General features: G+C 43.3%; 1 protein-coding gene across 4 annotated transcripts in view; it reads left to right on the top strand.

Moving 5' to 3' along the window:
- The first annotated feature begins 272 nt into the window (after positions 1-272).
- Positions 273-26,906, top strand: part of ITGA7 (integrin subunit alpha 7) — a 129,293-nt gene continuing 102,659 nt past the window's right edge. For all 4 annotated transcript variants that reach the window (XM_075265558.1, XM_075265556.1, XM_075265560.1 and 1 more), the window contains exons 1-2: positions 273-299; positions 686-1,146. In XM_075265558.1, coding sequence (XP_075121659.1) covers positions 920-1,146 — 227 coding nt within the window. In that variant the 5' untranslated portion in view covers positions 273-299; positions 686-919. The remainder of the gene's footprint in view (positions 300-685; positions 1,147-26,906) is intronic.

Raw genomic sequence — 26,906 nt, 5'->3', positions numbered from 1 at the left:
ATAACTTCTCACTCGTACTGATCTGATAGCAAGCTGCATCCCCTTCCCTTTTTTGCTGGGTGTATAAATATTACTTAAAGGCATGCTGATGCTTGTGGTACTAACCATTAAGCCCAGAACACTACAATAGCGATCTACACATAAAATTGACCACTGCACCTGCTCAGACCTCCAGTGTCGTGATCTCTAGTACAAGGAGGTCATGTGACACTGGTGGGTGTGTCCCACTGCAGTATATAAGACTCCCTGTGTGCAGTGAGCTTCAGTCGGCAGCTGAATGATCCCGTGTGCAGACCTTGGTGAGGTTAAACATGCGCCTTTAGTCTCATTTTGTCTTGACAACTCTATACGATGCTTCATATTGTTCTCTGCTGTCTCTCAACTCATTTACTACCGGGAATATTTAGTTATATATTTAGTATTTTATAGTGATTCTGGGGTTATATACCAGTGCATGTTTCCTATAATCTGTATATTCTAGAGACACTTTATTTACTACTGAATGGATCATTTTTGACCTTCTTCCTTTACGATATATGGATATAGTTGTGTTATTATACATTGAATTTATTTTCATCTATTATTGTCTGTCCGTATTATTTTTCTGCCATTTCTATATGGATCTACTTATGGGATATTGTATAGTATATGACATCTTGAGTGATTTTCTTGTCATTTCTTACAGACATCCTGCTGATGAAGGTCTTATCTTGGACTGAAATGTTCCGGTGTTAACTGAAATGTGATGCCTCTTCCATTTTCATACATTGCCGCATGATTATTTACATTTTTAAGATGTTATAATAAAATTCTTTTTTAATTTTTTAATTTTTGGAGTGCCGGAGTCGATTTTCTAATTTGGTATGTGGTGATTCCAGTACCCCAGGCTCCCTTTCCTGACGGGTTTATTGATGGTTATATGGGAGTACATATCCTATTACATTTTTTGGACTATTTTTTTAAAGTCTGCAGCATGCCTGCACCATGGGCAGCGCTCATCACCTTGTGCCATCTCATGTCTGGGCACCTAGTCAGGGGCTTTAATCTGGATGTCACACACACTCTGGTCAAGGATGGGGACAAGGGCAGCCTATTTGGATTTTCTGTAGCCCTGCACAAGCAGCTGAGACCGGAGCCCATAAACTGGTGAGTACATCACCCTGCCTATGCCACACAATAAATTTACCAGCCTCGGATCCTTATTGCTTGGCATAGTGTGGGCATTGGGTTGCTAATCTGATTTGTCATTTGTTTTTTGTTGGGTTTTTTTTGGACAATTTAATCAGAAATCATGGACAGATTGGAAAATCACATTTACAGCACAAAATTTATCCTGTGTTGGGGACCCTCAAGTCCCCCACATTAATGGTCCAGTAGTTTGCATGTACCTGTAGCTGTACTGTATGCTCCATTCATTTCAATGGGACTGGTGTAGCTCTGTCTCTATCAGTGCCATAGAAGTGAATAGAGCAGTGGTCCTGCACGGGCACTACCACTCCATACTGGCAGGTAGCCCAGGGACCTCTGGTCTCAGGATTGCGGGGGTTCCAGAGGTTGGACCCCTCAATGATCATATGTTTATTACCTGACCTGTAGATAGGTGATCAATGCTGTTTGTAGGGTAATGCCTATAAAAAGAATGCAAGCAATGTATGCTGCCCCTATAATATATACTATTTGCTAGGTTAATTATTATCTGAATGCTGTGATGGTTTACTAACAGGACTGGGATGATTTTTCCATCTACTGTAAAACCATTTCCATCCATGCAAAAATGAATCCAGCACAATGTAATTTCTTCCAGACATACAATTGCACCAATGATTGAATTGGAAGTTTTGTTACCAGATCAGATCCTTTCCTGATCTGATAGATCTAGTCTGTAAACTTATTTATACAGAAATGACTACATGGGTGTAACTATCAGGGTAGCAGACATAGCTGCTGCTATGGGGGCAAACAACTAAAGGTGCCCATTTGTACTGAGCCCCTGGGTGCAATTACTGATGGCTATGGATGATGGAAAGTGATGTGTAAAACTGACTGCTCCTCTATTATTTTACTGGGACATCATAATGCCTGCATGCATTATAATTGTTACCTCCATAAAGTGTCTCAGTGTACACCGTGATCTTTTTGTGCATGTATTATCCCTGTGCTATGATGTCAAGGTGGGCATTATCTTTTTCACTGTAATAACACTGTGTACATTGTGTCTGTACTATGACATCACTGTGAATGTTGTACTATGCCATCACTATGTGCATTATCTCCATACTGTGAAATCATTGCGTGTGTGTTATCCCTGTATTGTACCATACCCTGTATTGTACCATATCATTCTGTTCCCTTATTTTACCCCTGTACTGTGTGCATTATTCCTGCACTATATCACTCTGTGCATCATCCTGGTCCAGTGACATCAATGTACTGTGACATCATTGAGTGCATTATTTTTGTACTGCGACATTACTGTGTGCATTATTCCTGTATTGTAATATCTCTGTGTGCATTATCACTGTATACATTATCTATACTGTAAAATCCACTGTGCACTATCCCTGTACTGTGACATTATTGTGTATTTTTCCTGTACTGTAATATCACTGTATACATTATTGCAATACTGTGAAATCACTATGTGCATTACCTGTAATGTAAAATCAATGTGTGTATTATCCCTGTATTTAAAGGAGACTAAAATAATTGTACACATTTCAAGTTCTGAACTTGCGGCTTAAGGTGTTATGTTAGAATTGGCCCCCATTACAAGTATTGCTGGGGAGCCTCATGGTTACTTATCATACTCCTGAATGATTGCTGCAGTGAGTTATACGAAAAAGTGAATATGGCCATGTGTAACACCAGACCCTCCACACCATCATCGTAGCGAATTCTTCCTTTTATACACAGACTTATAGAACAGACATCAAATGTTATAATGTACTCATGGTTAAAATGGACTGCCTGAACATATAAGGCTCCAGGGTCTGAGGATAGCCAAAGGTCTTGATTTCTTAGGGTGGACTGAAACTAACCTGGGTCATTGGTTTGGTAAACATAGTCACATTGTCTAAACTGAGCTGCTTAAGGTTATTGAATGTTGGACTACATGGTTTGTATAGCGGTCCTGTAGCCGCTGTCACTGATAGCTGTCGGCTTAGTCTGCGCTGACTCTGCAGAATGCCTATATTTTGTATATTGACTAATAAATGGGAAGAAGCATTGTATGACCTCCTGAAACATTGTACGTTTAAAGGGACTGTTTCATCTGCAGTCAGCATGTTATAGAGCAGGTGGAGCTGAGTAAACTGATGTATAGTTGTATGGAAAAGGCTCATTATAACCTGTCATTTATTAATGCATTTATTCAAATCCCCACTATTTGTAAAGATTGAGAGTCCAGTGGGCGGAGCTATCAGTGATTGACAGCCATCCCTAAATGAATCTTTATACATAGCTGCCAATCACTGAATAGGACCGCCCACTGGAAGTAGGGATTTAAATGAATAAAATACAAGTTTACACTGAAAATTTTCCTGCAAAACTATGTATTAATCTGCTCAGCTCCTCTGCTCTGTATCATGCTGTCGATAGATAAGACTGCACTTACAATATAACAGGCTTCATTCAAGATAACTTTGTAAAAAGTATAATTTTAGGTCACTGTGTTCTAGAAAGTGCTATCTCAAGTCTGGTTATTTATCATGGTCTGCTCTATTATGGCTCCAAGTGTCTGCGAGAATACCTTCACATTGTCAACATAATGTCTGTTCTTCTGATCCATCCATCTGCATATGGATCAAATGAACAGTCTCTGTTTGTACCTAAAGGAAACTTAAAAGGTCGTTCTTCTGATCCTCTGACCTCCAAACAGGGGACATCCATTCTTAAGTTGCTCATTACCTCTCTATGAAGATTTGTCACACGTAGAATTTCCTTATTGTACTCCGCTCCTTATCTGTTGAGTATGAACAGACCATAGTTATGTGCTGAGCATCAATGTGGAATGAATAACATACCCAAATCTAACAATGGAATGCATAACATGTCCATGGAAGGGAACACGGGTCTTGATATCGGAAATCATGTACATGTCTATTTTTCTTTTACAAGACTTGGCATGTCACATTATCATGAGAAGTATATTATTTGTAGAATATTATCACTGGAATGATGTGCTGTACGCCATTTCTTTCTCTTGTTATGTAAAACTTGAGTACGCCATGCACGGAAATACATATTTGTATTAAAGTGTCCACCTTGTGGCCACTCATCATACAGTAGGAAGGAAATCCTGGCTATCATTCACATAAGAGCTCTGTCTCCATATTGCCCAATGCATGCTTGGTTGGATTGAGCAGTGTATGGGTAGTACATGAGAGAGGGGTGGCAGGGAACAAAAAGATCCTCATTTCCCCCATGTACATTAGATGATTGTCTGTTCCTGTCTAAATGGATGGCTTTAGTTGAAAATCTAATGTGTGTGTGGTCAACTTAATCAGTTCTATGCCTAATCTTTTGCCTTGGTTTGAGGCAACTACTATCTGCATTGTCCATGGCTTTTCACGGATATTGGATGTATGTTAGCCGAACCTGATGATTTTTACCTCCACAATGGCAGAAGTCGGGGTGGAGAAAGGTTAGATTTCAACATGCCCATTCCTTTTATCAATGGGGTGATAAACTGCCACCAAAAGTCCTGCAACAAATCTGCTGCATGTGAATATATCCATAGAATATATGTTCATATGGGTGCTTTGGCTTCTCTTGTTCTGCTCCATTATAGGAACAGAACAACAAAAATAATGGGTGCACCGGATGTTTAAAATGAGGGAAGCCAATGGTTCCAAAAGATCCACTTGCCTATAATGGGGTCCATTTGGCTTCCGTTTCAGTGTCATTTTGCCAGACATAGAAGTCCTGTGTCCAGGATTTTATCTTTCACAATTATTAATGGACAACTGGAAGACTGTAGTCTTCTTAGTAATGATTTGATGTTATCTAAATTATTTTCAATTTCTTTGTATTTTATTATTTTGGGGTACTTTTCATTTATTGCAGTTTTAGATGGCATACCCTAAAACTAAGGCCCCACGTAGCGAGCTGTAGCCAAAAAGCGCTGCGGGCAAAAACCTTGTCAGAAACGCGTTGTGTTTTTTCTGCAGTACTTTTCACAGAAAGTCTGCATAGTTTTCTTCCACTTTGTAGGTACAAATCACCAAATCGCGATATTTATGCTACGTGAGGCCTCAGCCTATGGCTTGTAATTCATTGATAAGATGTGCTGAGATAAACAATGTGCTAGGGATAGAAGGGGTTAAATGGGAATTATTACTATTGAGATGTACAGTTTTCTGAGCTACTATATACATAACTGCTTGACCACTTCTGATTCTGGTAAAGCATTCATTTGCAAGTGGCCGGATGAGAAGTATTTCAGACTTTTTTCAGTAAACTAGGACCTGGCAGAAAGTATGTGTGAAGGCAGCTGGGCACAAGGCTGCTTATATTGCTCCACCCTTGGATTTCTAACTTTTCCAGATTCATTCACATACTCTACAGTTTATTGGTATTCAGGATCGGTCATACATGGGTGTGTAAGAAAAACATTTATGGAACAAAGTTACAGATGAAAACTGGTTACTTTTCAGAGACCTACACCTGCACATATGTATTAGAGCTATATGGCATCATTTTTTAATTTATTTTTCGAGCACCATTGATTCCATGGGGCTGTACATTTGACGGTTTACATACAGTACACAAAACAAATATAATATTAATAGTGACCAACTGACACAGCGGGATAGAGAGCCCTGCCCGCAAGGACATACAGTCTATGAGAAAAGGGGAGATAGAGACAATAGGTGGGGGTAGAAGCTGTTCGGATGGTTATATGGTGCCAGTACGGTTATTGGAGGTTGTAGGCCTTCCTGAAGAGATGAGTCTTCAGGGCCTTCTGGAAGCCTGTGATTGTGGGGGTCAGTCTTATGTGTCTTGGTAGTGAATTGTAGAGTATGGTAGGTGCACGGGAGATCTCTTGAAGAGCGGATAAGAGCAGAATGTAGTCAGGTGACATAAAAAGCAATGTCACAATACTAATAATGGTGACATTGCAATCTGTAAGGTGCTGCGACTGTGACTGACAGCTGTCAGAACCCAGTCCTCCTGGGTCTCTGTGCAGCCTCATATACTACCATTGCAACTGGAAGTGCAAGGGGTTGTCGAAGACTTAGGGCTAGTTCACACTGAATTTTTTGGCAGCGGATTTTGATGCGGAATCCACCTCAAAATCTGCTACCAAAAACAGCTCCGATTGACTTTAATGGGAGCCGCTCGCTTCTTTTTTTCTGCTAGCTAGTATCGGAAAAAAGAAGCGACATGCCCCTTCTTCCTGCAGATTCTGCGGCTAAGGGACCATTCACACTACCGTCTGTGTCCAACAGCTAGTGTCCGCTGCTAATGTCCGTGAAAAATCTTGTGTGGACATTAGCATCGGACACTAGCTGTGTCCGTGACATTTTGCATTGATTTTAATGGACATCAGGTGCGTTCTTTTACTGTCCGTGGGTGTCCTTAAGTGTCCGTTCCCAAAGATGTCCGACTTTTCAAGCGGACAGCAAAAACCTACAAGTTGGGTTTTTCTGTCCGCTTGAAAAGTCAGACATCTTTGGCAACGGACACTTAAGGACTCCCACGGACAGTAAAAGAACGCACCCGATGTCCACTTCAATCAATGCAGTATGTCATGGACACAGCTTGTGTCCAATGCTAATGTCCGCACAAGATTTTTCACGGACATTAGCAGCAGACACTAGCTGTCGGACACCGACGGTAGTGTGAACGCCCCCCTTACTCAACCGTGACATCCACGGAGCAAGACCCCCTCTCGATTAGGCCCATTCATTCGAGCCTAATCCAGAGCAGAATGCCATGACGGGATGCCGGTGCCTTTTAGCTTTCACTGGGTTTTTAGGAGTTACTAGTGACATTCTTAGACTATTGGAGAAGTGGGACTCTAGGCTCCCCCACTTCTGCCTCTACATTAATGCTTTGGTCTGTACTACACAATTTAATTTATCTCTTTAAGGGAGCGTTCACACTACCGTCGGTGTCCGACATGCAGTGTCCGCTCCTAGTGTCCGCTCAAAATCTGTCACGGACACTAGGAGCGGACACTAGCTGTGTCCGTGACACCTGTCATTCACTTGAATGGGCATCGGGTGCGTTCTTTTGCACTCCGTGCCCGTCCTTTCCTGTCCGCAAGAGAAGATGTCCGACTTCTCAAGTGGACAGAAGAACCCTGCATGCAGGGTTTTTCTGTCCGCTTGAGAAGTCAGACATCTTCACTTGCGGACAGGAAAGGACGGGCACGGAGTGCAAAAGAACGCACCCGATGCCCATTCAAGTGAATGACAGGTGTCACGGACACAGCTAGTGTCCGCTCCTAGTGTCCGTGACAGATTTTGAGCGGACACTGCATGTCGGACACCGACGGTAGTGTGAACGCCCCCTTACCACTCCGCTTTTTTTTTTTGTTGTTGTTGTAAATCTTATTTTATTTTATTTTATTTTTTTTACGGCTTTGCTTTCTATGGCAGCTTTATCCTTTGCTTTCAGTATAATACACATTGCACTTTAAACATCCATTCTGTCCTAAGGAAAGACCATTAAATTTAGAAACCTTATCCCTTTAAGCATCTTGAAGACGTCACAGATATTTTATTTGTTGTTTAGAGGTGTATTGCAACGAATGAATGAAACCATTTCCTTGTATTGTTGTTTAGTTAATATAATTCGCACGCTTCTAATGATGATTTCTTAAGAACATTGATTTTATTTCATCAATGCTTTTACTGTAATAATGGTTCTCGATCCATTTACGCGTCTGATCTATGTCATGGATTGATTTCTCACCATCCCGGAACCAATTAGTTGCTAAATTGTGAGTAATTTACAGTATATACTACAGATATACAGTATATACTGAATGGAGAGGCAGGGGCATCAGCAGATGATACAGGGTAGTGATCATCACTATTTGTATACAGGGACTCTTGATGATGAACACGCTTTTCAGTAAATGAACTAGAGAGCCAAATTTAGTAAATGGTGCAGACAGTGTTTCCATTAATATTACTCATGGTGACGTGAGCTAAGCCGTATGTGACACTTGCTGACTACACTATGCCTTTTAGCTGAACAATATAAATGGCACTAATGGAAATGGGGCCCAAAATAGGTGGCAATGATTGTGTTACTATGTCTGTAGTGGTAACACCATCTTAAAGTGACCCTAATAAAAGATTATTTCAATTTATTGATAGACTGGTCTATGGACACTGAGATTAAGGTGAAGCAAAAATAGAATTAAAGGGAGTGTGTCACCAGAACCCAGCATATCAACTGAGGCCCGGTTCACATCTGCTTTCGGGTTTACGTTCGGGGAGTCTGCTTGGGGACCCCCTGAATGGAAACCTATATGCATAGAAAAGCGATTACCTGGGGAAAAAAAGCGGACCTCTTAGACTATAATGAGGTCTGTTTGAATTCCGAACAAAACACGTGGAAAGAAAAGTGCTGCTTGCAGGACTTTTCTCTCTGCATGATTGTGCAGAAGCCGAACAGACACCACACAGGGTGTCTGTTTTGCGGCTGCAAAATCACGGGCGCAAAATAGCGCCGCGTATACGATCCCGGCTCCCATTGAAATCAATGGGAGTGTATATGGCCCGCAAAATCTCACGCGGCGTATACATGCCACACTTTACTCTGTGTGAACTCGCCCTAAAACTTCTTACTACAAGCCACACGAACAAAACAAGCACAATATTGCCTCCTCTCACTCCATGGATCTGCACTGTAGTGTAGGATCTGCAGCCTTTTTCTGGCCCAGTAATGATAGTATGACCCACTCCTGGAGTTGAGGCCTACTAAAGACCTGCACTGGACCATACATATGTCAGGAATCTGGGGGAGATATAACATGATTCCAATACTCTGTCTGTCACCTTCTCACAGGGGCTATACTGGAAAGAAGGATCAAGCATGTTGAATATCAGTATGCCCAGTGAGGCAGGTGGTAGTTCAATGTCATGGCTCAACCTATGGAAGAATTACATTCTCTTCCTCTTTGGGTCATAATAAAAATCATTCTAGATGGCAAACAGATTTATATGTAGTAAAGAAAAGCAAGGCATGGGATATATCTTAAAAATTCTACTCATAAGTTGCAAGTAACTTGTCTGGTAAAATGCTCGGTTTCTTGTTGCCTTCCCTTTGGTATTTTCTTGATGAACATGAAGGTCGTTTTGCCTGTAAACATGTGCTGGATAACAACAAAGGCAGAGAACATTGACCTTTCTCCCACCTCAGATACTGCTCTCGCTTCCTTCAGCAGCTGAGCTTCCTTGGGTGTTCCTTAGTTCTTCACAAGGGTTCTCTGACCAACATGTGTCACAGGCATGAAGGGTAATATAGCTATCTCCTAAACACAACAGGGGCATGTAAAGAAACACTGTACCCCCGTGACTGTGTAGCTGCATTAATATGCTTTGAGATACTGTATATGGGTTTTCTCTGAGTGCTTTCCTTGGGGACCTTTGTTGCAGGGGGTGCTGGGTTTGTTTACATGTAGGTATGCAATCTATGGAAATAAGACATACAGATAGAATCCTATAAGTGTAAGATAAAAATCATAAGAAATTCTCAGCTTCAGGTTAGTATAGTACATTGTGTAGGGACTGTGCTTGGTATTGCAGCTTAGCCTCATTCACTTGAATGGGACTGAGCTGCTGCTGTGCCATATGACTAATGAACATATTGTCATTAGCACAGTGAAGAGACTGCAGCACCTCTTCATGGGGGGGTCATGCTCCACTTACTTCAGCACAGCTGGAATTTTCTCTCTAGCTTCTAATGTTCCTGAGCCACAGGTGAGTTTTGGTGCCTAATGTGCTATTTCAGCACAGTAATGTCAGGTGGGTGGTGTCAGGCAGGGGTGTGATTCAGAGCTCCAATCAAAGACGGCCAGTGACAGGGCTCAAAATCACACCCCCTTGTCTGCTCCTGTCTGACACTGCCCTCCTGACAGTATAGAGACTAAATAGCATGTTGGGGAAAAATATCAACATAAATTTCTCAGGAATGGTGGGGGCTAGAGAAAAAATTCCTACTTTGCCTGAATCAGCGGAGCTGCTAAGAATTGGAATTGGTGGTGAAAGACGGTTTTTAAAGGGGTTGCCCAACCCACTGAAATGTTTTACCGAAAGCTTACAATGGTCTTAAATAGCAAAGTAGGTTACCTTACCAATTCCAAACTGCCTCTTGTTCGGTTCTCTGTGTAACTCAGCATATTGATCTCCGGGGATGACATTTAGTTACAAATATGAGTACACTTAGTGGTGTCTACAGAAGCTAGTGAATAGATGCAATGTTCAAGTGTTTGCATTGAAACATCATCATTGGTAGGTTAAAGAGACAGGCGAGAAACCCGCAAGGTGGTAGCACTGAGGCAGCGGGGGGAGTTACCAAGCATTGGAGCTTGCAAAAACTGTAAATGTTGCTACAAACTCTACAGAGCCCAATTTTGTCTGGTGGGAAAAAATAACATTGGTTTAGAGTACATTGGTGTAGATGGTAATCCTTTATGGCATGATCTTACCACTGAAGAATGTGACTAGAATATGTCTAAATTTATTTTCCCCCAATCTCATGAATTGAGTATATTGGAGAAATGTGCAGGTAGAAGGTGCAGAGTAGGTGTATACGGAGACCTGTATACAGACAGATGTAACAGACATAATATGTTAGTTGTATGTTATGAGATTGATGTGATGTCTGCGTGTTCTCTTACATTCATGATGGGGGTTTCTGTGATGGGAACTTGCTTGGTCCTGTCTAGCTCTGACTGATGTTATGTTGAAGCATAAGCAGAGGACTAAGAATAATGCAAGCATTGAGATATTGATCCAGAAGTCAGGTTGTAATGGCTTCTGACTTGTTTCTGAGCTTTTTATTTATTCCTCCAGTTATTGTTAAGCCAAACACCTCTATGAATGTAATGAAGATTCTTCCAGACCCCTCCACAGACTGGCATACCTGGCTGGAGCTAGGACTGGGCATTCTACAACTTTTCTATATTTCAATAGGGTGACTTTCTGATATCATTATTTTGGCTGCACCTTTACACCCTTTGGTATCCTACTTCTGACTTGGCAAAGTCAGTAGGAATAAGTACACCGTGAGAGGCATAAGGGCGAGTTCACACGGGGCTCCATGTGAACACATTCTGCTCTGGATTATGCCCAAATGAATGGGCCTAGTCCGGAGAGTGGTGTCGCAAGGCGGACGCCATAGCTGAATCAGCTGCGGAATCCGCCTGAAGAAAGGGCAGTTCGCTTCATTTTTCTGTGAGTGGGAAAAAACGCTCACGGGAAAAAGAACGCTAGCGGTCTACATAGACCTCTATTGTGAAGGGGCGGATTTTGCGGTGAATTCGGCGTTTAAATCCGCCCCCTCTTGCCCCGTGTGAACTAGCCCTAAAGGGCATCATTGGACATCACAGGCCAACTACTATGATCCAGAACTCTCTCTAGTGGATCCCTTCTAGAGTTATTTTAGGAACCATTTCCCTAAGCAGCAGCTCACCACCAGGAGTTAGAGGACCTGGACCTGTAGTCAGTTGACCTGAGGACTTGGTCAGCACAGAAGAGAGCTGTCTTCATGAGACAACTCCTTAAAATACTTTGCAATGTCTTCAAAACTCCTAAGAAATCCACCCCTAATCTATACCAGATAATGAGGTTATAAATCCAATTTATAGTGTCCATAGTTTTTAGCTGCAGTGCTAAGCAAAGTGTGTCCCACTGTAATGATCTGAAAGAAGGATGGCGGTATTTATGGGGAGCGTTTCATTACAACGTATGTGATTGACACTTTGGGTGGCGACAATGGATAAACACCATAACAGCACCCACTAATTTATATTTGTTGGGGCATCAAATATGTGTCCAAATTTAAGGCTTTTGCCTAGTACTAAACTAACTATACTTCTATATTGTGTGTGGCTTACGTGACTGATCAGCAAGTCTGGAGTTCACAGGATAAAGGCAACGTACTTCGCTCTAATATGATTGAAGCCAAGAGGTCATTCAGGCAGACTATCCCATATTGTGAAGATCCTTACTTGGGGTCCCTGAGGCAACGTATTCCTTCTCACTGAACATTTACTATTCCCAGCAGGATGGAAATATGACAAGCAGTATGCGCCGCCACTCATTTCTTTGTGAGTGTGTGAGAACGCCTGTGCCTGAGAATCTAGCTGAGCATGAAATCTGATATGTGGGATGGTAATGCAGGCAATGATTTTACCCTGGACACTATGTCGTCGCTCTATGTTTTGCTTCTCTGATTCACTTATTGCTCAGAATACAATTTACTGTGTTAAATCATTGCTACAGAGCAGCGTCTGTCCTGGATAATGGTGCAGTATTTATGGCGTACCGTATGCTACCCATCATTAAACGCACTTGGCTCGTAAGCTGCCCATCATGGCCTGTTTGCTGTATGAATGAGTCTTCGGTATTCACATGAAATTCATTCAGCTTACCACTATAACCCTTGGTTTCATCGTCAATGGATTAGTTTTTATTGGCAGAGAACTGTGACCTATAAGCACATCCTTCCTGAGGCTGCAGATAAGATAAGATAAGATAAACCTTTAATAGTCCCACAGTGGGGAAATTTCAGATACAATTCATTTGGATTTGCGTACTTGTAGTTTTTCTTACTGTGTATGTAAATATATATATATATATATATATATATATATATATATATATATAGTAACTAATGTGTGTATGTTCCTTGATCATAATACATTTAGTGGCTCGGTCCTTCTACCCATTGCCACATACCTACAGCTAGATGTTGTTAATGTCTAAAAAGCCCAAAACCAGAAGCCCACATTTACTTTACTCATATACTAAATGCCATTCATATGGGCATACTGGAACAATATGTCTGGGGGATCAGTCACACCTACATGATATCATTTCCTAGGCTATAGCCAATTCTATAATACTGTGTCTTTGTTAGGTAAAACATATACGTAGGTTTGGATATAAGTTGTGGTTTGTGTTTAAAATGCCTACAGGGCCTAGGAAAGAGTCACTTTCTTCATAGTATTTACTATAGGGAAGTCACGTGATATAAAACACTATTTACTTGCATGTACATGTAAAAGTACAGCTACACATACTGTATGTGTACCAACCTGTCTCACCCTCTTAGGTCCAGTATAAGCAGTATACAATGGAGGTAGTGTTCAGTGCTGTGTAGTTTCTGAAGATCATAGGGATGTAAGCCAATGCTGCTGTAGGGGATAAACCGCTGCTCTCCTCCTAAACACTAACCTAGTGTCTAAGTGTCTTGTGCATATTATTGTTATATTGTGCCCGCCATCGTTTTACCATTGACAATAGTTCCCTGCCTATCACACAGACTCTAGCTTGCACATTTGGACATGTTCCTGGTCTAGATTTGCTTTAAAGTGTTTGGTCTGTGACTCCTTATGTAATTTCTGCAAGGAACATTTTTTTTTACTGCACTGTGCAATGAAGTAGAAAACCAAATCTCACAAAGACGGTCCTTTATCAGATGGAAGCTGCTGCAGATATTTTGTCATTCCAGCTTCTCTCACCCCAAGAAATAGCTGAATGTGCTGGGGAAAGTTGCTGCGTAGACATTATGGTGGGCACAAGTCATTGAAATCTGTGAGAGCCAATGTATGCTAGTGTCTTGGGTCATAGAAGGGTAGTCACTATTACTTCCATATCCCCTTATAGGGGTTGTGTTTGTGAAACTGCTACTTAAGTCTAAAGTACAGTCTACAGTATCTCCTCTCCAGCAATTGAAAACTTCCTACATCAGTGACCTTGGTGACTATGCATGGAGTAGGCACAATATAGGGGGCACAAATAGTGCCAGAAGCCCCTGCGGGCTGAGGTCAGCACTGTGCAGTTATCTCCATTGTAGCATTGTTTCATCTGTGGACACCCAATGATGAACGTAAACGTGTAAAAAATCTGTCATTCACCTTTCTTCTGAATAAAACTAACTTTTAATTCATTAAATTATTAAAATACGAGCTTTATGTTGATGAACAGAATAAGCTCTATGCAATGAGCAACATCAAAACTATCTGACGCGCTTCGGAATAGGTGCTTCCTTAGTCATAGCTGGATGTAAAAAGAATGTATGCCCATTATATATAGACTAAATCAACTAGACGGAAAGGAAGCAAAACTGGTGAAAACACCAGCCGCTTTCCCCACAACATCACACATATAAAAAAAAACACGTAGATGAGATCAAAGTTACAATTTAAAAACCTAAATGTGACACATTACATATGCATTAAATTCATAGTCTTTCAAATTCAAAAAGATTTGCACGTATTGCACTCGTATGGAAAAGTTGTTTGCAATATTGAACTATATATGTGCAAGTTGGACCATATTTCCCTCCCCCTGTTTCCCTCATGTACGACACCCAATGATGTCCAGATTGATGCTCTTCACAAAATCAAAACCTTTGAAGCAAATGGAGCGCCATACTTGTGACCAAAAGCTGCATTTTTCACTTTCACCTGGGTTTAGATTTTCTATCACACACCTAATAGACAAAGATCTAAGTGACATAATGCTCTGGACAGGTAGACGTCATATTCAGTAAATCTGCTGTGATGGAAAGCTGATAAAATAGCTTGTAGTCAGCAGCCGGATCTGAGTGTGCTGATCTTGCAGGACAGAAGAAAGAGGATAGCATCTATGTTACAGAGGATACAGAGGCTTGAGAGACGAATATGTAATGCATCACAAGAATGCAATAGAAATAGTTTGGCATAAAACTGTGCTTTTTATGGAAAATGCCAATGTTTAACCTGGAATCAGGTATCATTTGTTTCTGCCTCGCTCCCCACACTGTGTATTATTTACAGAATTTCTTGATCTATTCTTAATATCTGGAATTTGTTAAAGGAGATGTTATAAAACGTGAACCTGTTTCTCAGATAGCAGGTCTAGACAGCTTCCATTTCTACCCTATATTGAAAAAAGCAAAAAACATTTGTAAGTTATAAGTACAGTAGTTCATCTGCAAGAAAGTTACGCCGGCATGTGATATGTAACCACACAAAATGTTTAAAGAGGACCTTTCATCAGATTGGGCACAGGCAGTTCTATATACTGCTGGAAAGCTGACAGTGCGCTGAATTCAGCGCACTATCGGCTTTCCCGATCCGTGCCCGGTGTAAAGCGCTATCGGTCCTGGTACCATAGCGCTTTACAGTCAGAAGAGCGTTTCTGACACTTAGCCAGGGACGCCCTTCTGCCTCGCGGCGCCTATCGCGCTGTACAGAGCGAGCGGGGAGGAACACCCCCTCCCTCTGCTCACACAGCTCGTCCATAGACTAGTATTATCAGGAGGGGAGGGGGCGTTCCTCCCCGCTCCACAGTACAGCGCGATTGGCGCCGCGAGGCAGAAGGACGTTCCTGGCTAAGTGTCAGAAACGCCCTTCTGACTGTAAAGCCCTACAGTACCGGGACCGATAGCGCTTTACACCGGGCACAGATCGGGAAAGCCGATAGTGCGCTGAATTCAGCGCACTGTCAGCTTTCCAGCAGTATATAGAACTGCATGTGACCGATCTGATGAAAGGTCCTCTTTAAGGGCAAGGACATTCTGGGCAAGATTGCCGGGGGTTACTCGCCACCAATCTGCTGGCAGTAACCTGCACCAAAAAAAGCAGCACAATCTGCAAAAAAAGGTAGCTTATGTGCAATGTGTAGCCTTAGCCTTATAGGGAAAAATGTGTTGCCTAAAGCTAAGGCTGAGTCCCTATGTTGTGGAAATGCAGATTTTGTTGCAGATTTTGTTGTGGGATTTTTTTTTGAGCCAAAGCCAGGAGTGGATTCAGCAGAAGGGGAAGTATAGGAACTTTCTATATATCTCCCATTCCTTTTGTAACCATTGTTGACTTTGGCTCTAAATACCGCAGCAGAATCTGCAACAAAAAAAGCTGTGTTTCTGCAACATAGGGCCTCAGTGTAAGGTCCCATGTTGCGGAAAAACTGCTTTTTTTTTGTTGCCGATTTTGCTTCAGTTTTTTTGAGCCAAAGTCAACAGTAACTTGAAACGGAATTGGATATACAAAGGAATAGCTTATCATTCTCCATACAGTTAAAACTACTGTTGGCTTTGGCACAAAAAAAACAAAAAAACAAAATCCGCAACAAAAAAATCAGCTTTTCTGCAGCATGATGCCGTAGCCTAAAGTGGTATTCCCATCTCATCATATCTACAGAACAGATGATCTCTGCTATTGGGTACAACTGCTCTAATGTACAAGTCTGATGTAATAAAATTAGGAAGCACAGGGGGAGCTATCTTTTTAGGGGAGAACATAGGTAGCAGTCACCTTACTTATGGCCACCCAAAAGTTCCTGTTTTACATAAACACACCATAATTATAAAAAAAATTTTACAGATTTTTTGCATTGGGGCCCAAGCACTTCAAGATTTGCTCCACTTGGATATGCAACATTAAAATTTCAGCTATAAGACACTGTTCACACTCGTGTCGTATTAAAAGGAGTCTCTCACCAGAACCCAACATATCAACTGTTTCCCACAGATAGAGAGGCTAGGGTCAACTGAATCCAATGGTGTTTTCCAAAGAGGTCGTTGCCGTAGAGCCGCAAGGCTCTCATTGCTCCAAAGAGCTCATTTGCATATTGATAAAAGGGCGATATCTGTGCAACAATGTTTAATTCAGGTAACCCTTACCTATCTGCAGGCCTGGGTTGATTTGCTTTATTTTCGTAACAGATTCCCTTCACAGATGGTGATCTTGTAGGATCCATTCTCTTCCATTAACTTACAACTGGGCTCGCAAGTTTCCATTTTATCACGTGACTGAATGGTGCCTATTGCTTTGCTGCCCATCAAAAATTAATGGATGGGCATGTGTGAACAGACCTGAAGATAAAAATTCAGGAGCATGTATAGATGTAATGTTCCCCAATGTGGCACCAACCCTGAGAGGCTGGCTGCCTGATGCAGTGCTCCAAGCTGGGAGCAAACTTTTCTTTCCTTTTTCACTCTTTTTCTCTCTAGCTTCAAGAATCCGGTAACCAAGCAATCTAGCACTATGAATTTAGCAACTATAAATCGAATGGAAGACCCTGTGGAGTTTTTTGTTCCTTTTGTTTCCATTGTAAAGCATGGACTCAAGACCTGGTTCAGCTGGTTTCCACATGTGCCTGTTACCATCCCCCCAGCTAGGACAGCATGGCTCAACATGCGGCATGGAAGAGAAACCTACATGGAAATGCGGACTTCTTCGTTCAAGGAGATGATTTCTGGCGTCAATTGCTGATGTGTGAAGATGCTACAGCTGACTGGTATTTCTTTCTATTACTGTGGACACGTGGGACACTGTTACAGCCTGGGAACCATCACCCACCTACCCCAGGAGTTATGGAAGCTTGGCAAGAGAGCAGCACCCTGTATACCTGGATGGCCTCTGACTTCCTTGGGGCAGTAGAACACTGTGGTAAGAAGAAAGGAGGAGGAGGAGGGCTTGTGATGAAGGACATTTGGGGCATTTTTTGTGGTTAATGGACAATAGTGCTGATGCAAGATACCGAACTATCAGCTGTGAGCAGGAGATCTCATCACCTACCAAAGGAACTACCACATGTTATCATGATAGCTGACTATGTCCCCCACCTCTGCAAAATTTCTGCTTGTTATATCCACATGCTGTGACCCCCCTCCTTGTGTCCTACAACCAAGTCGGCTGTATTATTATTATTATTATTATAATTATTATTATTAACATCAATCTGCACAGAGAACTAAATAATCCTGCAGTGTGTCTGTGTTTCTTTCTTTTTTTTAGTTGCTATGATTCCTAGGATTTCTCTATCTGCCATGAGCTTCTATGTGTTTCTCTCTTGCTATATACTACTGTACCATCTATGAAACTGTATCACTGAAATTTCCCCATTGTGGGACTATTAAAGGAATATCTTAAGCTGATACTTCTGGCATTTCATGTGATATTCATTATGGCTTAATATTACCTTATTATACTTATTTTCATGCTGATTTACACATTCTTCTTATTTACCATCTCCTTGTAGTTGTTTATTTGTTACTTCTTCCTTCCTTTATCTCACCATTTGTTATACTAGATGTAGATAAAGAATGTAAATGAAAGGAAAATAAAGAGTTTGCAGGTGCTGGAGGGAGTGGTGGTCCGGGGACCAGGATTTGCTTCATCTTTTTAATTAATGTGAGTACAATAACTTCCAGAAACATTCTTTTGGGGAGCGGTTTTGACTCTCCCGTATTTGGGGTTGATCTGAGACCTAGCTGTGGTTTCATTGTTTCTAAAAATCTGACATTCCAAAACCAATGAATGGATGGGAATTAAAAGTGTTTAACCATTTCTTGACCAGTTTATAGTTTAATGCATGCTAGATAAGGGATAAGAATGAGATTAGCAGAATAAGTGAAACATGATGACAAAGTGCTCTGCAGAACTGAGGCTGGGCTGGTTGATCTTTAAAGGGTGCTCAAAGCAAATGATATTGATGACCTATCTGTAAGAACTGTCCTCAATATCAGATCCACATGAGTCTAACACTCAGGACCCTCAACAGCTCTGTACTCTGCTATGCTGAGGTACTGCAGATTAGATCCTATAGTTGTAAATTGAATTTGAGATGCAGTCAGGGTGCATTCACATGCAGGAAAATGGCACTAAATTTGGTGTGGAATTTCAGCGCTGAAAAAAAGCCTCCCATTGACTTCAATGGGTTCCATTTTCTGCAAACAGCAGATGGTAAGAGCAGCTGATCAGCAGGGATCCTCAGTGTTGGACACCCCTTAGCTGAACAGATATTACTAACTTATTCTAACTTATTCTTAATTGCTTGTAAAACCCCTATAAATTAATTTTCTAGCCTCATGATATTAACCTATCCTATCAATATCAAATTGGTGGGGGTCTGAAACTCAGCATACAGTACACCAAACAGATGCTAGAATAGAATACTTTATGTGGCAGAGGGACGTTTGGGACCCCTGAGGCTCCAGGGATCAGTAGTGACTGCTACCTCTGTTTCCCCTATAGCCACACCCTGGGGAAGTATATAGTGTTTGGAACCAAAAGCATGTGATCTGTACACTGCAGTGGCTGTGCTAGGTTATTACAGCTCAGCTCCCATTCCCATAAATGTCAGGAGCTAATTTTTTCACCTCTGTCGGATACCCATGACTATCATGAAAAAAAGTGGCACGTTTAATGGCCTTAAAGGGCCGTTCCCATCTCAGACAGTTATGGCATATTCAAGAGATGTCTCTATAACGGGGTCTCATGACCCTATCTCTTAGCATCCAGTCATGCAGAGGATTACTGAATCAGATGAGCTCAGTCAATTGCACTGCTTGCATACAGTATCTCACAATGAAATGAGTGGAAGCTATGGAAACAGAGTATCACAACAAACTACACTGTTTCCAAAACTTAAAACCAGGACATGGTTGGGGGACCCACATTCTAGAGATAGATGCAGGAACCAGAGCTGGGATTTTCATGGAATATCCTATATATTTGCACTGTTCTCTTAGTTTTTAAAGTCACACCTCCTTTTTTTGTCAAATCTACTCTCATGTACCTGGCTCACAATAAGTTGGCTGCCGATAAAGGGACCTGTGAACATATATATGTCATTCAGCTGCCTCCATCTAAGAATGGCACAAAACTGTCTACTATATTATCACATTGAGGCCAGCCCCTTTAATGGATGATGTGAACCTGGGTACCGCGATGCTATTGTTTCACATTTTACTAGTTATCTAGATAGATCAATATATGATCTATTTGCATAAAGAAAACCCGTATGTTGACGTCATAAATCTCATGAAATGAATCATTTGATCTGATGGTGATCGCTATAGAATAGATTATTCTGGATTTTGGCTGGATTTACCATACATATTGAAAAATAATGATTGAAGAATCAATAATTGTCACACAGCAAAGAACAATAGGTGGTCAAGTGACCTCATCCCTCCTATTCCCCGAGAGAGCGGATGATGAGTGAGAACATTCCTGTCTCTGACGGCTGCTGCTACTGCGGTGAATATTGCATGAGACACTAAATGCTGCTCACAAGCTTTATGAATATTTATACTGCAGAACACTGCTATTCCCTTTCACCCTGCCAAGAAAAGTGTGGTCGTAAGGTACAAAAGCTGACAATGTGAAAAGAAGAACCGGCAGAGAGAGCCGTGTCGTGGTCTGGGGTTCAAAAGCATGAAACCCCCACCCTGATATGGATCCATGACCGGAGGTCCTGACTAGAGATGAGCGAACACTAAAATGTTCGAGGTTCGAAATTCGATTCGAACAGCCGCTCACTGTTCGAGTGTTCGAATGGGTTTCGAACCCCATTATAGTCTATGGGGAACATAAACTCGTTAAGGGGGAAACCCAAATTCGTGTCTGGAGGGTCACCAAGTCCACTATGACACCCCAGGAAATGATACCAACACCCTGGAATGACACTGGGACAGCAGGGGAAGCATGTCTGGGGGCATAAAAGTCACTTTATTTCATGGAAATCCCTGTCAGTTTGCGATTTTCGCAAGCTAACTTTTCCCCATAGAAATGCATTGGCCAGTGCTGATTGGCCAGAGTACGGAACTCGACCAATCAGCGCTGGCTCTGCTGGAGGAGGCGGAGTCTAAGATCGCTCCACACCAGTCTCCATTCAGGTCCGACCTTAGACTCCGCCTCCTCCCGCAGAGCCAGCGCTGATTGGCCGAAGGCTGGCCTATGCATTCCTATGCGAATGCAGAGACTTAGCAGTGCTGAGTCAGTTTTGCTCAACTACACATCTGATGCACACTCGGCACTGCTACATCAGATGTAGCAATCTGATGTAGCAGAGCCGAGGGTGCACTAGAACCCCTGTGCAATCTCAGTTCACGCTAATAGAATGCATTGGCCAGCGCTGGCCAATGCATTCTATTAGCCCGATGAAGTAGAGCTGAATGTGTGTGCTAAGCACACACATTCAGCACTGCTTCATCACGCCAATACAATGCATTAGCCAGTGCTGATTGGCCAGAGTACGGAATTCGGCCAATCAGCGCTGGCTCTGCTGGAGGAGGCGGAGTCTAAGGTCGGACCTGAATGGAGACTGGTGTGGAGCGATCTTAGACTCCGCCTCCTCCAGCAGAGCCAGCGCTGATTGGCCGAATTCCGTACTCTGGCCAATCAGCGCTGGCCAATGCATTCTATTAGCCCGATGAAGTAGAGCTGAATGTGTGTGCTAAGCACACACATTCAGCACTGCTTCATCACGCCAATACAATGCATTAGCCAGTGCTGATTAACCAGAGTACGGAATTCGGCCAATCAGCGCTGGCTCTGCTGGAGGAGGCGGAGTCTAAGGTCGGACCTGAATGGAGACTGGTGTGGAGCAATCTTAGACTCCGCCTCCTCCAGCAGAGCCAGCGCTGATTGGCCGAATTCCGTACTCTGGCCAATCAGCGCTGGCCAATGCATTCTATTAGCCCGATGAAGTAGAGCTGAATGTGTGTGCTAAGCACACACATTCAGCACTGCTTCATCACGCCAATACAATGCATTAGCCAGTGCTGATTGGCCAGAGTACGGAATTCGGCCAATCAGCGCTGGCTCTGCTGGAGGAGGCGGAGTCTAAGGTCGGACCTGAATGGAGACTGGTGTGGAGCGATCTTAGACTCCGCCTCCTCCAGCAGAGCCAGCGCTGATTGGCCGAATTCCGTATTCTGGCCAATCAGCGCTGGCCAATGCATTCTATTAGCCCGATGAAGTAGAGCTGAATGTGTGTGCTTAGCACACACATTCAGCTCTACTTCATCAGGCTAATAGAATGCATTGGCCAATCAGCGCTGGCCAATGCATTCTATTAGCTTGATGAAGCAGAGTGTGCACAAGGGTTCAAGCGCACCCTCGGCTCTGATGTAGCAGAGCCGAGGGTGCACAAGGGTTCAAGTGCACCCTCGGCTCTCCTACATCAGAGCTGAGGGTGCGCTTGAACCCTTGTGCAGCCTCGGCTCTGCTACATCAGAGCCGAGGGTGCGCTTGAACCCTTGTGCACACTCTGCTTCATCAAGCTAATAGAGTGCATTGGCCAGCGCTGATTGGCCAGAGTACGGAATTCGGCCAATCAGCGCTGGCCAATGCATCCCTATGGGAAAAAGTTTATCTCACAAAAATCATAATTACACACCCGATAGAGCCCCAAAAAGTTATTTTTAATAACATTCCCCCCTAAATAAAGGTTATCCCTAGCTATCCCTGCCTGTACAGCTATCCCTGTCTCATAGTCACAAAGTTCACATTCTCATATGACCCGGATTTGAAATCCACTATTCGTCTAAAATGGAGGTCACCTGATTTCGGCAGCCAATGACTTTTTCCAATTTTTTTCAATGCCCCCGGTGTCGTAGTTCCTGTCCCACCTCCCCTGCGCTGTTATTGGTGCAAAAAAGGCGCCAGGGAAGGTGGGAGGGGAATCGAATTTTGGCGCACTTTACCACGCGGTGTTCGATTCGATTCGAACATGGCGAACACCCTGATATCCAATCGAACATGTGTTCGATAGAACACTGTTCGCTCATCTCTAGTCCTGACGTTTCCTTCACCTTCTCCATTACTATTATGGCTGTAAGTCTCCGGCTATTTCTTCTTATGTTGTTGGTGAATATCCCAATGACAGTAAACTGGAGTAGGCCAATAGGGCACAGACATGAGGTCAAGTTAAAGTGGTGTTCTGATTTCAGATAATCAAGTTTTTGTATTGTGTAATGAAATTTAATTTATGCTTGGATTACTTTGTCTCTGACCCCTGTTGTCGCCCTGCTCCTCCTTCTTCCAATGTAAGTGAATGGAGTCGCATTGCAATGCCGAGGGTGCCTTGACTTCTAGATTGAGCACAGCTGTTGTGTTTTTGGTTTTTGTTTTTTTTCGTGTCTAGAAGTCACATTTGCAGCATTTTGCGCATTTCAATATGACTCCATTCATGTACATTGGTGGAGGAGTTGCAGAGCGACATGACTATCTTTGGTTGCGCGACAAGAGTCACCATGTAGACCAAGTCTTACAAAAAGTAAAGGGGGCCAAATAATAAACATCATAAAACAGTAACCACTACTGTATCACACTTCTCCAAACTTGCTCACCCTAGAATCCCCCCATTGCAGTGAGGAAGGGTTTGATGGGTGGATGACATGCTGGCTGGGTTGTGTGAGCTCACCCTAACTCTTTGTTGTTGCAAGTAGAAATTTATGAATAAATTGACAACCAGGTTCTACCATTCCCCTTGTGAAAAAGTTGTGTCCTACACACTCTGAACTGGCAGCACTGATTTGGACAATGTGTGGGTGTGCAGTGATACGCCCGCCAACTGGTAAAACCCAAATGTCGATTTATTCAAATTTTTTTTTAATAGGACCCATAGCACAGAGTTATAAGAAAAAAGAGGTATCAGAATTATTTTATGGGGAATACAAGTACTTCTGAAACCTAGCATGTCAACAGAGGTGACAGCTTGCCTTTAAAGACCACCAATAACAATCTCAGATTGGAGAAGACAAATATATATATATAGGCTTGCAAAATACAAATCTCCTTTTTGTGTATTGGAGGATTAGGATTATTACTTATGAGGGGTAATTTTGTCTCAGCTGGTCTGGGACATGATAAATGATTCATGGTTTGCTGAAATTGGAATCCAATCAATAGGATTGGAAGCTTTAACAGAGACTTGTTCCCAAGGAAGAAGAAGCTTAATCTTGCCTCCTTACTAGAGATGAGCGAACAGTGTTCTATCGAACACATGTTCGATCGGATATCAGGGTGTTCGCCATGTTCGAATCGAATCGAACACCGCGTGGTAAAGTGCGCCAAAATTCGATTCCCCTCCCACCTTCCCTGGCGCCTTTTTTGCACCAATAACAGCGCAGGGGAGGTGGGACAGGAACTACGACACTGGGGGCATTGAAAAAAATTGGAAAAAGTCATTGGCTGCCGAAATCAGGTGACCTCCATTTTAGACGAATAGTGGATTTCAAATCCGGGTCATATGAGAATGTGAACTTTGTGACTATGAGACAGGGATAGCTGTACAGGCAGGGATAGCTAGGGATAACCTTTATTTAGGGGGGAATGTTATTAAAAATAACTTTTTGGGGCTCTATCGGGTGTGTAATTGTGATTTTTGTGAGATAAACTTTTTCCCATAGGGATGCATTGGCCAGCGCTGATTGGCCGAATTCCGTACTCTGGCCAATCAGTGCTGGCCAATGCATTCTATTAGCTTGATGAAGCAGAGTGTGCACAAGGGTTCAAGCGCACCCTCGGCTCTGATGTAGCAGAGCTGAGGCTGCACAAGGGTTCAAGCGCACCCTCGGCTCTGATGTAGGAGAGCCGAGGGTGCACTTGAACCCTTGTGCACCCTCGGCTCTGCTACATCAGAGCCGAGGGTGCGCTTGAACCCTTGTGCACACTCTGCTTCATCAAGCTAATAGAATGCATTGGCCAGCGCTGATTGGCCAATGCATTCTATTAGCCCGATGAAGTAGAGCTGAATGTGTGTGCTAAGCACACACATTCAGCTCTACTTCATCGGGCTAATAGAATGCATTGGCCAGCGCTGATTGGCCAGAGTACGGAATTCGGCCAATCAGCGCTGGCTCTGCTGGAGGAGGCGGAGTCTAAGATCGCTCCACACCAGTCTCCATTCAGGTCCGACCTTAGACTCCGCCTCCTCCAGCAGAGCCAGCGCTGATTGGCCGAATTCCGTACTCTGGCCAATCAGCACTGGCTAATGCATTGTATTGGCGTGATGAAGCAGTGCTGAATGTGTGTGCTTAGCACACACATTCAGCTCTACTTCATCGGGCTAATAGAATGCATTGGCCAGCGCTGATTGGCCACAGTACGGAATTCGGCCAATCAGCGCTGGCTCTGCTGGAGGAGGCGGAGTCTAAGATCGCTCCACACCAGTCTCCATTCAGGTCCGACCTTAGACTCCGCCTCCTCCAGCAGAGCCAGCGCTGATTGGCCGAATTCCGTACTCTGGCCAATCAGCACTGGCTAATGCATTGTATTGGCGTGATGAAGCAGTGCTGAATGTGTGTGCTTAGCACACACATTCAGCTCTACTTCATCGGGCTAATAGAATGCATTGGCCAGCGCTGATTGGCCAGAGTACGGAATTCGGCCAATCAGCGCTGGCTCTGCTGGAGGAGGCGGAGTCTAAGATCGCTCCACACCAGTCTCCATTCAGGTCCGACCTTAGACTCCGCCTCCTCCAGCAGAGCCAGCGCTGATTGGCCGAATTCCGTACTCTGGCCAATCAGCACTGGCTAATGCATTGTATTGGCGTGATGAAGCAGTGCTGAATGTGTGTGCTTAGCACACACATTCAGCTCTACTTCATCGGGCTAATAGAATGCATTGGCCAGCGCTGATTGGCCAGAGTACGGAATTCGGCCAATCAGCGCTGGCTCTGCTGGAGGAGGCGGAGTCTAAGATCGCTCCACACCAGTCTCCATTCAGGTCCGACCTTAGACTCCGCCTCCTCCAGCAGAGCCAGCGCTGATTGGCCGAATTCCGTACTCTGGCCAATCAGCACTGGCTAATGCATTGTATTGGCTTGATGAAGCAGTGCTGAATGTGTGTGCTTAGCACACACATTCAGCTCTACTTCATCGGGCTAATAGAATGCATTGGCCAATCAGCGCTGGCCAATGCATTCTATTAGCGTGAACTGAGTTTGCACAGGGGTTCTAGTGCACCCTCGGCTCTGCTACATCAGATTGCTACATCTGATGTAGCAGTGCCGAGTGTGCATCAGATGTGTAGTTGAGCAAAACTGACTCAGCACTGCTAAGTCTCTGCATTCGCATAGGAATGCATTGGCCAGCCTTCGGCCAATCAGCGCTGGCTCTGCCGGAGGAGGCGGAGTCTAAGGTCGGACCTGAATGGAGACTGGTGTGGAGCGATCTTAGACTCCGCCTCCTCCAGCAGAGCCAGCGCTGATTGGTCGAGTTCCGTACTCTGGCCAATCAGCACTGGCCAATGCATTTCTATGGGGAAAAGTTAGCTTGCGAAATTCGCAAACTGACAGGGATTTCCATGAAATAAAGTGACTTTTATGCCCCCAGACATGCTTCCCCTGCTGTCCCAGTGTCATTCCAGGGTGTTGGTATCATTTCCTGGGGTGTCATAGTGGACTTGGTGACCCTCCAGACACGAATTTGGGTTTCCCCCTTAACGAGTTTATGTTCCCCATAGACTATAATGGGGTTCGAAACCCATTCGAACACTCGAACAGTGAGCGGCTGTTCGAATCGAATTTCGAACCTCGAACATTTTAGTGTTCGCTCATCTCTACTCCTTACCCATCCCTTATGGCTCCTTATGATAAGTGCCTCAGGCATACAGACTTGCAGATGCAGACTCTGAAGGACCATTAATCATGTGTATTTAATATTATATGTAACCATATATAGTGCTGCAACCTCTGTGTGTAATCTCATTTGCTTTACTGGTTCTGTAAAATGCAGCTTTTTTTTCTGTTGCGTACCCGCATCGTGGGGCTTTAGCCTAAAAAAAAGCTTCAAAATCTGCTTCTGACGCCTGAAGCAGAGTTTTACTGCCTGATAAAAAATCTCAGTGTGAACTTAACTTAAGATGGTGAAGGCAGATGTATACAAATCATCTGTAATGCTGTCTTGGCTCAGCCATATTTATATAATTTCAGGACTCTTTC

Source organism: Leptodactylus fuscus, chromosome 2 (assembly GCF_031893055.1).
Source record: "Leptodactylus fuscus isolate aLepFus1 chromosome 2, aLepFus1.hap2, whole genome shotgun sequence".
Taxonomy (NCBI): domain Eukaryota; kingdom Metazoa; phylum Chordata; class Amphibia; order Anura; family Leptodactylidae; genus Leptodactylus; species Leptodactylus fuscus.
Note: the sequence above shows the minus strand (reverse complement) of the source record. Positions and strands in the feature narration are given on the sequence as shown.